The sequence below is a fragment of the Vipera ursinii genome (genome assembly GCF_947247035.1).
Source record: "Vipera ursinii genome assembly, chromosome: Z".
Lineage (NCBI taxonomy): Eukaryota > Metazoa > Chordata > Lepidosauria > Squamata > Viperidae > Vipera > Vipera ursinii.
In genome coordinates, this window is record NC_139517.1 from 15049967 (window position 1) to 15062313 (window position 12347).

At 45.2% G+C, this 12347-nt stretch overlaps 2 protein-coding genes across 2 annotated transcripts in view; one reads left to right on the forward strand and one right to left on the reverse strand.

Annotated features, from left to right (window-relative positions):
- RPL28 (ribosomal protein L28) overlaps positions 1 to 12347 on the forward strand; it is a 532136-nt gene that overhangs the window by 215301 nt on the left and 304488 nt on the right. The gene's annotated exons all lie outside the window — the stretch shown is intronic.
- Positions 1 to 12347, reverse strand: part of MAMSTR (MEF2 activating motif and SAP domain containing transcriptional regulator) — a 49591-nt gene that overhangs the window by 5871 nt on the left and 31373 nt on the right. Inside the window, exons 9-11 of the mRNA XM_083379169.1 lie at positions 10465 to 10736; positions 7324 to 7471; positions 3945 to 4340 (exon numbers count right to left, since the gene is read on the reverse strand). Coding sequence (XP_083235295.1) covers positions 3945 to 4340; positions 7324 to 7471; positions 10465 to 10736 — 816 coding nt within the window. The remainder of the gene's footprint in view (positions 1 to 3944; positions 4341 to 7323; positions 7472 to 10464; positions 10737 to 12347) is intronic.

A 12347-nucleotide genomic window follows, 5' to 3' on the forward strand; every position in this document is an offset into this window, starting at 1 on the left:
AGAGAGAGAGAGAGAGAGAGAGAGAGACAGAGAGACAGACAGAGACAGAGAGACAGAGAGAGACAGAGACAGAGAGAGACAGAGAGAGAGAGAGAGAGAGACAGAGAGACAGAGACAGAGAGAGAGAGAGAGAGAGAGAGAGACAGAGAGACAGACAGAGACAGAGAGACAGAGAGAGACAGAGACAGAGAGAGAGACAGAGAGACAGAGACAGAGAGAGAGAGAGAGAGAGAGAGACAGAGAGACAGACAGAGACAGAGAGACAGAGAGAGACAGAGACAGAGACAGAGACAGAGAGAGAGACAGACAGAGAGAGAGAGAGAGACAGAGAGAGAGACAGAGAGTGAGAGAGACAGAGAGAGACAGAGACAGAGAGAGAGACAGAGAGAGAGACAGAGAGAGAGAGAGAGAGAGAGAGAGAGAAAGACAGAGACAGAGAGAGAGACAGAGAGACAGAGACAGAGAGAGAGAGAGAGAGAGAGAGAGAGACAGAGAGACAGACAGAGACAGAGAGTGAGAGAGACAGAGAGAGACAGAGACAGAGACAGAGAGAGAGACAGAGAGAGAGAGAGAGAGAGAGAGAGAGAGAGAGAGAAAGACAGAGACAGAGAGAGAGAGAGAGACAGAGACAGAGAGAGACACAGAGAGAGAGAGAGAGAGGGGGGGGGAGGGGTCCACAAAATTGTCCACACCTTAAAGTTATCCAGATTGAGTGACACTGGTAGTTGGTAGAACTTATGGCTGTTTATTTGATGTATAATAATTATAGGTTTGCTTTTGGGTCTTCTGTGCTTTTTCCTGCTGGTGCTGCAAAGTCTGGATAATAACTTTGCTGTCCCTTTTCTAACCTTTCGGCTCTCTAACTGTGCAGCCCCTCCCTCCCTATCTGGTTAATTGCCCTGACCTCTTTCCTGCTAACAAAAGTAATTAACCTCCTTGTCTTAGAGAACGAAATAGTTAACCTTTTGCTCTCCCTAGCCACATCACTGGTTCCTCCGTGTCCATGGATTGACTTTCGCACACCATGTGGGGACCAGCAAGTACCTTTCACACATACTTTTACAGATATGAATGCACAGATGTTAATTTGATGATTAATTGATCGGGCACTGTTCCCTTTCACTGGATGGGGAGGGGGAACTTGAGACTAAGAGGTGGGCACTAATGGGCCCCTAAGTATAGACAAAGGCCATAATGAATAGCCTTTCCCGTCACTATTGTTGCTGAATGCGTTGGAAGCTTCCCTGTGTAAATACAGGCAGTTCTCCTTTACTGACCACAGTGGGTATCAGCAGCTTGGTCATTAAATGAAGTGACAGTTACTTTTTCATCACTATCATAACTGCAAATAGTCACTAAATGAGACAGTCATTGAATGAGGGCAATCTATTACTTTCATGGCTATCACTCTGCTTAATGAACTTGGTATTTTATTGTCATTCTGTTGATCATAATTTCTTTGGGTCTCTCACTTGTGATGGGCATTGCCCACAAAAGGTGACCATATAAGTTATCAGGGGTCTTCAAACTTGGCCCTTTTATGACTCGTGGACTTCAACTCCCAGAATCCCTCAGCCAGGCACGCTGGCTGAGGAATTCTGGGAGTTGAAGTCCACGAGTCATAAAAGGGCCTAGTTTGAAGACCCTTGAGTTAGATAAATAAAATATGAATAAATAAATAATGTTGAGGACCAGCCCTTAAATTTTCCCCTGCTAAGTGACAGACGTTGTGCAAGTAGGGGTTCTCTGTGGCCCTTAATATTTTGCTGCTGTCCTATTCTTGTGCAGGTAGTCCTCCACTTATGATCGGTCACGTAACATCCATTCACGTTACGGTGGGCATCAGTGGGGACACTTATGACCTGGATTCAAAGTTCCAACAACCTGGCTCTTCCCTGCAGTCACATGACCCAACTTTGGGCACTCGGCAACTGGCCCGCATAGTATGGTGGTTTGCAGCATACCGCCATCACGTGACCACATTTTATGATGGTTTTCTGAAAACCAGCATTTACTTCTGGTTTTGGGCCAAACCCGGCCCATTAAAAAAACCATTCGTTTGTTTAATGACTGCCATGTTTGCTTAAAGATCACCACAAAAAAGGCCATAAAATTGGGTCGGTTATGTGGGTGACCCAATTTATGACTGTCACAATAGGCAGGCTCCATTATGGTCACAATTCAAGGCCTACCTGTGCAGCTAGAAGATGCTAAGATAATTAGGGGTAGACTACCTTTGTTCCAAACTTTGGTTGGAAGAGAGAAATAGCCCAAGGTGTAATCTGCTTTACCTGGGCATCAGATACAATGCGTTTTTCTGATGTTGCTGATACCCATTGTGGTCATTAAAGGAGAACTACCTGTACTTATATTATATAGAGAAGCTCCCATCCCATTCAGCGACAATATTGACAGGAGAGGCCATTCAACGGGTACCCATGGGGGATGGGGAAAGTAATGACAGATCCATCGTGATGACATCACACAGTGATAGCTCCTTATGAATACCTGCGAGCATCAGATGAACACAGATTTCCACAAAGTGATACTTCAGCTAAGGATAATTTATTTAGTAATAAGTTAGGACGCTGAGCTTGTCGATCAGAAGATCAGCAGTTTGGCGGGTCGAATCCCGAGTGCCGCGTAGCAGAGTGAGCACCTGCTACTCGTCCCAGTTTCTGCCAACCTAGCAGTTCGAAAGCACGTAAAAAATGCAAGTAGAAAAATAGGGACCACTACGGTGGGAAGGTAACAGCGTTCCGTGCGCCTTTGGCGTCTAGTCATGCCGGCCACATGACTACGGAGACGTCCTCGGACAAATGCTGGCTCTTCAGCTTTGAAACAGAGATGAGCACCGGCCCCTAGAGTTGGAAACGACTAGCATGCATGTGCAGGGGAACCTTTACCTTTACCTTTAAAGAATGATATAGCCTTCCCCAGTTAGGGACCGCTTGGAATCTATGGAGCTACTTGGAAATAAAATTTACCTTGAGAAAATGGGTTTTATTTGAGAGGGTAGAAATGGCAGCACCCGCAAATTGAAATTCATCTGTCTGCTGACTTAGATGTACAAAATATTTTGTGTTACATCTGCTTACGTTATTTAATTTTCTTATGAAACAGCAAACACAAGAATCCCCCAAGAAATGTTCAATCAACATTTTAATTCCCAGGGTATACTGGCTAGCAGCCAAAATCCAAAATATCTTGGAAAGAGGGCACCAATTTACAGAAGGCTGCATTTCCAGGAGTCAGAGTGAAGTGGATGAGTCAGGAAAACAGTCATACAGGAAAGCAAAAAGCATCTGTCACTTTTCAGCTCAGAGGGAAGATGAGTCCTAGGGATTCTTCCAGGGGGACCATGGGGGAATCAAACAAGTCAAGATTAAGGCTGCATGATGCCCTGTCCCCAGCTCCTTTTAACAGGCACATATCAAAAAGGGTCGAGGATTCAGTTATATGGTCATGGCTGCCATCTTACTTATTGTTTATTGATTTTATTAAATTTAGAAGCTGTGGTGGTGCAGTGGTTAGAATGCAGTATTGCAGGCTAACTCTGCATTCCACTGTCAGCAGTTCGATCCTGACTGGCTCAAGGTTGACTCAGCCTTCCATCCTTCTGAGGTCAGTAAATGAGGACCCAGATTGTTAGGGGCAATATGCTGACTCTGTAAACCGCTTAAAGAGGGCTGTAAAGCAGGGTTGGAGAGGGTTAATGTCGTACCCTGATTCTGGGATCTCAGGAAGCTTCACTCTCATTAGAAGCAGGCTGCTGATCTGCAGACTCGCATCGAGATTCGTAGACTTGTATAACCCTTCATTCTATGTGTTGTTTTTCCAAGATTTTCTTTGACCCACTAGATTGCTATCCCTTTTACAAGCAACCCCATTGTCCTATTGTGTGGTTCCTTTTCAGGCTAGCCAAGGAAAGCTGACTTGCTTACCATGAACTCGTCTTCCATGCCCCCTCCCTCCTTGGCGCACTCTCTCTTGGGGATGTAAGGAGGGGGCGGAGCTTCCTGACGGCCCGGTGACTGCAGTGCTCCCTTGCGGCGATTCTTGATCTGCTTGTGCACCTCCAGCTCCTCGCGGGGGTCGCTGTCGTGGTGCTTCAGCTCTCGGTGGAGCTTTAGTGCCAGATTCTCCACCACCCGCTGCTTCTCCTGCAGGGTCTGGGGTTCTTCTTCTAACTCAGAAGGTGCCAAGCGGGCGCTGGGGAGCGGGGCAGGTGGGGGCTTCACTCGGGCCACCTGGTAAGGCTTGAGGCGTTCCAGCAGGGCTGGCTTGGTGCCCGAAACAGGGAGGCCCCGTTTACGGAGCTGCTGGCGGAGTTCAGAGACCTGAGAAGCGAAATTATGGCCATAGGTAAGGAAAAGGAGAGGAAAGAGGTGGTAGATCACAGGTAGTTCTCGAGTTACAATTCATTCGGTGACCGTTTGAAGTTACAACGGCACTGAAAAAGTGACTTATGACAGGTGCTCAGACTTACAATCGTTGCAAGGATCCCCATGGTCACATGATCAAAACTCAGGCAGCTGGCAACTGGCATGTATTTATGACAGTTGCAGTCTCCCAGGATTATGCAATCATCATGAGTAACCTTCCAAGCTGGCTTCTGACAAACAAAGTTAATGGGAGAAACCAGGTTTGCTTAACGGCCACATGTCAGTTAACAACTGCAGTGATTTGCTTATCCACAAAAGGCGAAAAGGTGATGAAACTGCAGCCTGTCTCCCTTAACAACTGTCTTGCTTAGCAACAGAAATGTTGGGCTCTATTGTGATCTTAAGCTGAGGACTATCTATATCCGAGGTCTTCAAACTTGGCCCTTTTATGACTTGTGGACTTCAACTCCCAGAATTCCTCAGCTTGGGTCCTATCATGCCCTATTATCAGGGGTCTTCAGACTTGGCCCTTTTATGACTTGTGGACTTCAACTCCCAGAATTCCTCAGTCAGGCACGCTGGCTGAGGAATTCTGGGAGTTGAAGTCCACAAGTCATAAAAGGGCCACGTTTGAAGACCCCTGATCTATATTAATCAAATGCATGGAGAACAGGTTACAGGTGGTCCTTGACTTATGACTAGTCACTTCACAACTGTTTGAAATTACAGAGCATCCCAAAAAGATACTTATGACCCAGATTCAAAATTCCGATGGTTCCTCCCCTCTTCAGGCCCTTTCATGCATCGGTATTTCACTTCTCAGTTAAAAAACTTTCTGCAGAGCAAAACTGAATGTCCTGGCATAGAAAGAAAAGGCATTAGAGGAATGGGAAGCCAAAGAGAAGCGCTGGCGCTTGAGGGTAGAGTTATGTTTTTCATGTGCTCCCTATTTCCATAAGCAGTGGGGGGAAAAAAATTCCCGATTTGACAAACTCCATCTCTGGAAATTGGGCTTAACTGATTTTCCTCCACATTGCCAAAGTCTGAAATACAGGAGCCTTGTGACTCTTTCCCAATCCACAATTCTATGATTATGGGACCTCTACGAGGCAAGCAGAGCAAAAGCGAGCAGGCAGGACCGTCCTGAGGGAAGTGTGATGGAAATCTGCAGGCAGGCTGCACTGAGGGACTTCAGGCCCAATGTTTGAAAGTGTGCCAAACTGCCGCACTGGCCTTGGTTTCCGCCTTCAGTGTCTGGCTGTCAGATCCTCAACAGTCCCAGACTTCAGCTGTTGTTAATAGAATAGCAGGCCAACGTGTAACAAAGCCTCCCATTATTCACAGACTTATCCTGGAGGAGGTTGTGCACCAGCTGAGACCCCAGGGGGGAGGAGAAGTGATGGCTATTGTCATCCATGAATTGTTACAGGCTTTCAGAGGCTCTTTTTAGCAGACAACCAGATGTGAGGTGCTCTGGGTGAAGCTGGGCTTAAGGCAGGGGTAGGCAACCTTGGCATAGCTGACTCAGGAATTCTGGGAGTTGAAGTCCATGAGTCATAAAAGAACCAAGGTTGCCTACCCCTGCCTTAAGGGAACAGTTGGGATCACTGCTAGTGTACCAGCCTTCCTGTCGCTCAGCTGGATTTTGCAGCCTGGTTGATAATATTGACTTTTTGAAGTTACAACAGTGCTGATAAAAATCCGGTCCTCACACCTGTGCACCATCCCCACAGTCATAGGATAGCAATTTGGGTGCTTGGCAACCAGCTTGCATTTACGACTGGTTGCAGTGTCCTGCAGTCGCACAAAGTTTTCTGCTAATTTCCAACATAAAATGCTCATTTGGAAAAATGTATTCTCACTTACAACTGCCGTGTTCACTTAACAACCACGGATTCGCTTAACGGTCGTGGTGATTCACTTAACGACTATTGTAAAAACGATTCGAAAATCAGGTCTGACTCGACTTACAACTTAAGACAGAAATTCTGGTCCCAATTATGGTTGTAAGTCGAGGATGATCTGCATTCTGCTTTGGGATTTCAATTTGCCACCCGATGGTACTGAGTCCACAGGAGATTGTGGCATCTGTGGTGACCATGGAATTACCTCAGTCATTGAGATATGTTGGAGATTTCTATTGTAAGACAGACCCCCCCCCCACTCCAGCACTTTTACGCTGCTGCCTGAAATCTAGTGTGGCCCTCAGCAAGTACATGCATGTTTAACTGATACACACTGACACACAAAAAACGTGGACTCTGATCTTTTACAGAGAGCTGAGGTATGGGCTATGCTTCATGTAAGCACAGATGGAATATCCAGTTTGGCGAATTTTCCAATCTCTTCCTGATTATGTCTGGAAACCAAAGCCATTGGTCTTGTCATGGATCCCCTTTCCATCCTCCGAGGGTCCTGAGGAGGCCAAATTCATCTCCCTGGCTTGCTTTTTTCTCAGAAATCAGGCAGGCAATGATACGATAACCGTGACTGGAAAATGTACTCAACCCAGGGAAAAGACAGACAACATTAACTTGAACATGACTAAGCAAAATGGATTGGCTGCATTGGTTTACTCCTTGGTTCCCTATTATCATCTAACCTCTTCTCCTCATAAGACATGTTTATTTATTTATTAGATTTTGATCACACCTTTATTGTTATAAACAACTCAAGGCAGCGAACATATCTAATACTCCTTCCTCTTATTTTCTCCACAACAACCACCCTGTCAGGTAGGTTGGGGTGAGAGTGACTGGCCGAAGGTCACACAACTGGCTTTCATGCCTAAGGCGGGACTGAAACTCATCGTCTCCTGGTGATTGGCCCAAAGTCACCCAAATTGGGACTGGATTTCACAATACTTAACCAATACTTTGCCAGTCATTTACCTAACATCGTGTTAGGCGACTCGAGCTGATTAAACCCCCAAACCTACCGTGAGCTCTTCTAAGTTGGCAGGTAACAGTTCTGGTTTTGGTGGCAAAGGGGAGATTGGGGTGGCCGGAGAAGGAAGAGGGAGCGTTGGAGGCCCATTTGTGGAAGCCGGAGTACCAGGGAAATTCAAAAGTTGCTCTGGAGCATTGCTGGGTTAAAGAGAGAGAGAGAAGCAGAGAAAGAAAATAAATAAGGGACTATTGCTCCAGGACAGCTTTGCCTCAGACCATAAAAATAAAATGAGATTAGTCCACGTGACAAAGGCCTAAATTTATTGAAAGCTGGGCAGCATACAGGTTTAACAAATTATTATTATTATTATTATTATTATTATTATTATTATTATTATTATTATTATTATTATTAATTTATTAATTTAGTTAGTTAGTTTTCTATACCGCCCTATTCCTGAAGGACTCAGCGGTTTACAGGGCAATATTTAAAAGACAATATAAATTAAGATAAAAATAGAATTAAAAAGAATTAAATTAATAATAGCCCAACAATAAAACAATGTTAAAATTTAAAACTAAAACCCCCCTCAGTCCAGGCCGGATAAATCGAAAAGCCAAGTTTTCAGGTCCCGGCGAAACGAGTGCAGGTTGGGGGCAGTCCGGAGTTCCACAGGTAAATCATTCCAAAGGACAGGCGTGCCCACAGAGAATGCCCTCCCTCTGGGGATCACCCGCTGGTATTCCCTAACCGGCGGCACCCTAAGGAGGCCCTCCCTATGGGAGCACACAGGACGATGGGAAGTTGATGCCGGCAGCAGGTGTTCCCTTAGATAGTTCGGACCCAAGCCATTTAGGGCTTTATAGGTCATTACCAGCACCTTGAATCTCATCCGGAGGGCAACTGGAAGCCAATGCAGCTCGCGGAGGTGTTACACGGGAGTATCGGGAGACTCCCATCACAACTCGCGCGGCCGCATTCTGCACCAGCTGAAGCCTCCGAGTGGTCCTCAAGGGCAGCCCCATGTAGAGAGCGTTGCAGTAGTCTAACCGGGAGGTCACGAGCGCATTATTATTATTATGCCGAGTAGTTTAAACTGGGAGCTGTAGGTTTAAATTCCCGCTTAGTAAAGAAACTGAATCCCTGCTTTTAAATCAATCAATGGCTCCCCACAAAAGTCCCTCACAACATTATTGAGTAGAATAAATGTGGAGGAGGAAAGCCAGCCATTCTTTCCTAGGCTCTTCAAAGAAGGAATAAAAGAGAATTCTATAAAGACAAATAATACAATTCACCAAACCGGCCCTAAGCTAGCCTTCAACAGTTCTTAAGACAGAGAAGAAACTAATTAAGGCTAGAAGAAACTAATTAAGGCTAGTCGAAGAGCTCCAGAATAAGGAGCGGGAGGATAATGACATACTGCATGACATGTGTGCAAATATGAACAGTGTTTTATTACAACACATGTGGTCGTAACTTGAGGACAACCTGTAATACATTCAGTGTATTCATTTAATACTGTATGCTTATATATTGCCAAGCTACGCAAGTTGTTTCTAGAATTCGTGGATAGTTTATGCTAATCGCAATTAAGTCCCATTGCAATTATTGGGACTTGCGGTGAATTAACCATGACTAATTTCAGCAGATGCTTCTCTTGAGTAACTAATTCTGAATTTTGGTACTTAATAAAAACGGTCAGTTAATTTAACAAGTGCTTTTTACACTTCTTCCCCAAAGCCAAAAAGTCAAAGAAATAAAAATAGCAGTATGTTCCTTGCTTAATTGGAAAGCAACACACACTTTAATCTTAATTGGAGAGCAATTCCTTGAAGTAGAGAATAAGTGGCAAGTCTCTGGGGATCTTAGCAAAAAGAAATATAAATGTTTTAGCAGCATCCAACAGCGAGCTGTGCCATGAGTCAAGAGTGAACCCTCTGCAAACAGGGCACACTATCTGCAAGATGGCAAGTGAGGTCAAAAAAAGTAAAAAAAAGTACAGACTGTAACTGCATGGTGTTGTCCACCCTGTTCATTTCTTTATTTTGTATAGCTGCCCATCTCAAACTGCAACTCTGGGCAACACACAATCATAAAACACTTTACATTTTTATATATATAAAAGAGGGACACGGTGGCTCAGTGGGTTAGGACTCTGAGCTTGTCAATCAGAAGGTTGGCAGTTTGGCGGATCGAATCCCGAGTACCGCGTAACAGAGTGAGCGCCTGTTACTCGTCCCAGCTTCTGCCAACCTAGCAGTTTGAAAGCACGTAAAAATGCAAGTAGAAAAATAGGGACTACTACGGTGGGAAGGTAACAGCGTTCCGTGCGCCTCTGGCGTCTAGTCATGCCGGCCACATGACCACGGAGACGTCCTCGGACAAGCGCTGGCTCTTCGGCTTTGAAACGGAGATGAGCACCGGCCCCTAGAGTCGGAAACGACTAGCATGCATGTGCGGGGGAACCTTTACCTTTACTTTATATATAAAAGGCAAATTAAAGACCAAAACCTCAACTTACAGCCATTCATTTAGTGACGGTTCAAAGTCACAACAGCATTGAAAATAGTGAGTTGCGACTGTTCCTTGCACTTATGGCTATCGCAGCAATCTCTGTCTTGGTCATGTGATCAGAATTCAGGTGCTTGGCAACTGGCATATATTGACGACACTTGCAATGTTTTGGGATCATGGGATCGCCATTTGCAACCTTCCCAGCCGGCTTCCAACAAGCAAAGTCAATTGGGGGGGTGGAGAACCAGATTTGCTTGATGGCTGTGTCATTCACTTAACAACTGCAGTGATTTGCTTAACAACCATGGCCACAAAGGTCATAGAATTGGGCGTGATTCACTGACAAACCACCTTGCTCAGCAACAGGAACGCAGGTCCCAAATGTGGTCGTAAGTTGAGAGCTACCTGCAGCCTCCAAGAAATATGTAATCTAAAGGTGTGGACACAGCCGGGTAAAGGGGCTCCTCATCACCCTTGGGCACCTAACCAGGTCTTCTGAAAGACCAACGGGGGGGGGAAGGGAGAGATCCTAATTTCAGGGAGGAAAAAAATTCCAACCGACAGTCACAAGGGCAGAAAAGGTATGTCTCCTCTTGACTTTTTGGGATTTCCCTTGCAGACTGACGCTGCCTGCAAACCATACCTGTGGTGTTCTCAGGGCAAAGCTAAGAGTTACCTGGCGGGGACTGCGTGGAGAGCCTGAACGCAGAAGGTTGCCGGGGACGTGGGCATGGGCTGCTGCTGCTGATTCAAGATCTGGAGCTGCAGAAAAACCTGCTGTTGCTGCAGGAGGTGAGCGTAGGCGGCGTCCATGGGCAAGGGAGCCTGCTCCCCCTTCTGATCGGGAGGCATGTACTGGTGGTACTTCAGCTTCTTGACTTTGGGCCGGGACTCCTTGGCCTTTTTGGGTCGAGGGGCCTTTCTGGCCTCGGGAACTTTGTGGAGGACCTAAAGAGCGGAAGTGAAAAAGGAAGCAAAGATGGCACAGAGGGTCTGTGGACCAGAGCAAGGAGAAGAAAAAAAAAAGAGAGAGACAGAGAGATTCTAGGGCAGCATTTCTCAGTCTGGGCACCTTTAAGGTGTGTGGACGTCAACTCCCTACCACCTGCACTTGATGCAAGATTGTACAAAAGGGGAAATTGCAATATTTAGTGCCGTGGAAGGCATATCCATTATCAGAAGCCACCTGGGTGAAGTGTACTGATGTGAAAGCTGACAGACGTATACGTAAATTTTATGGATAAACATCCAAACAAACCGAGGGGAGGGCGGGGTTCTTAACTTTTGTCTCTTGTTGGATTCGCAGGATTTCTCCTTTCTTTTAAGGGGAGCCGAATGTCAGCGCTGTGACAAACCGAACTGAAGCCATTTTCTTTTTGTCCCCATTGCCACATTCTAGTGTAGAGATATTAGATGAAGGAAGAGGGATGGGGGATGCATAGTTCTCAGTTAGCCAAAACAATTCATATGTGTGAGAATCAAGGTCAGTGCTGATAACATTTTGGCAGGCTGGAGAGCTGGAAGGAGAGCCCGCCTTTTGTAACAAGGCTGGCTGGGGAATTCTGGGAGTTGACGTCTACACACCTTAAAGGTATCACGGTTGAGAAACGCTGGTCTACTCTAGATGAGGGGTAGAAATTACATCTTCCTTTTTTATATATAATAGTTAATATGTTTGTGTTTATGCTTTCTGTGCTTTTCTTGCAGGCGCTGAAAAGCTTCAATTAAGGACCTTTGCTTTCCCTTTTCTAACCTTTCAGCTCCCTAATAATGTAGCCACTCCCACTCCATCCATTTAATTACCCTGATCTCTTTCGGTCGTAAGTCAAGGACTACCTGTACTGAAGATAATACAGGTACACCTTTCCTGAGGCCCAGCATTTATTTATTTATTTATTTATTTATTTTATTTTATTTTATTTTATTTTATTTTATTTTATTTTATTTTATTTTATTTTATTTTATTTTATTTTATTTTATTTTTATACCGCCCTTCTCCCGAAGGACTCAGGGCGGTGTACAGGGCAATACAATAAAATACAATATATAAAAATTAAAAAATATTAAATACAACGGCCCAATTCAATAAATTAATACAATAGTGTTAAAATACCCCTAAACCCATCAGACCAGGCCGGCTTGTTCAAATAAATATGTTTTTAGGTCACATCGGAAGGAGCGAAGGTCGGGAGCCGTCCGGAGCTCCACCGGTAAACGGTTCCAAAGGTCTGGCGCACCCACAGAGAACGCCCTCCCCCTGGGGGCCGCCAGTCGACACTCTTTGACCGACGGCACCCTAAGGAGGCCCTCTCTGTGGGAGCGCACTGGATGAAGGGAAGTTGATGCATCCTTAAGTAGGTTTCTCCTCATAACACAGTAACCTCTCTGAAATGCACGTCTACTACTTAGTGAAATTGGAGATACACAGAAAATAAATTTTGGGGAAATTTGACTTGATTAGTGGAATACTGCAACCAATTTTGGTCACCAGACTACAAGAAAAGATGTTGAGACTTTGGGAAAAATTCAGAGAAGAGCAACTAAGATGATCCAAGGCCT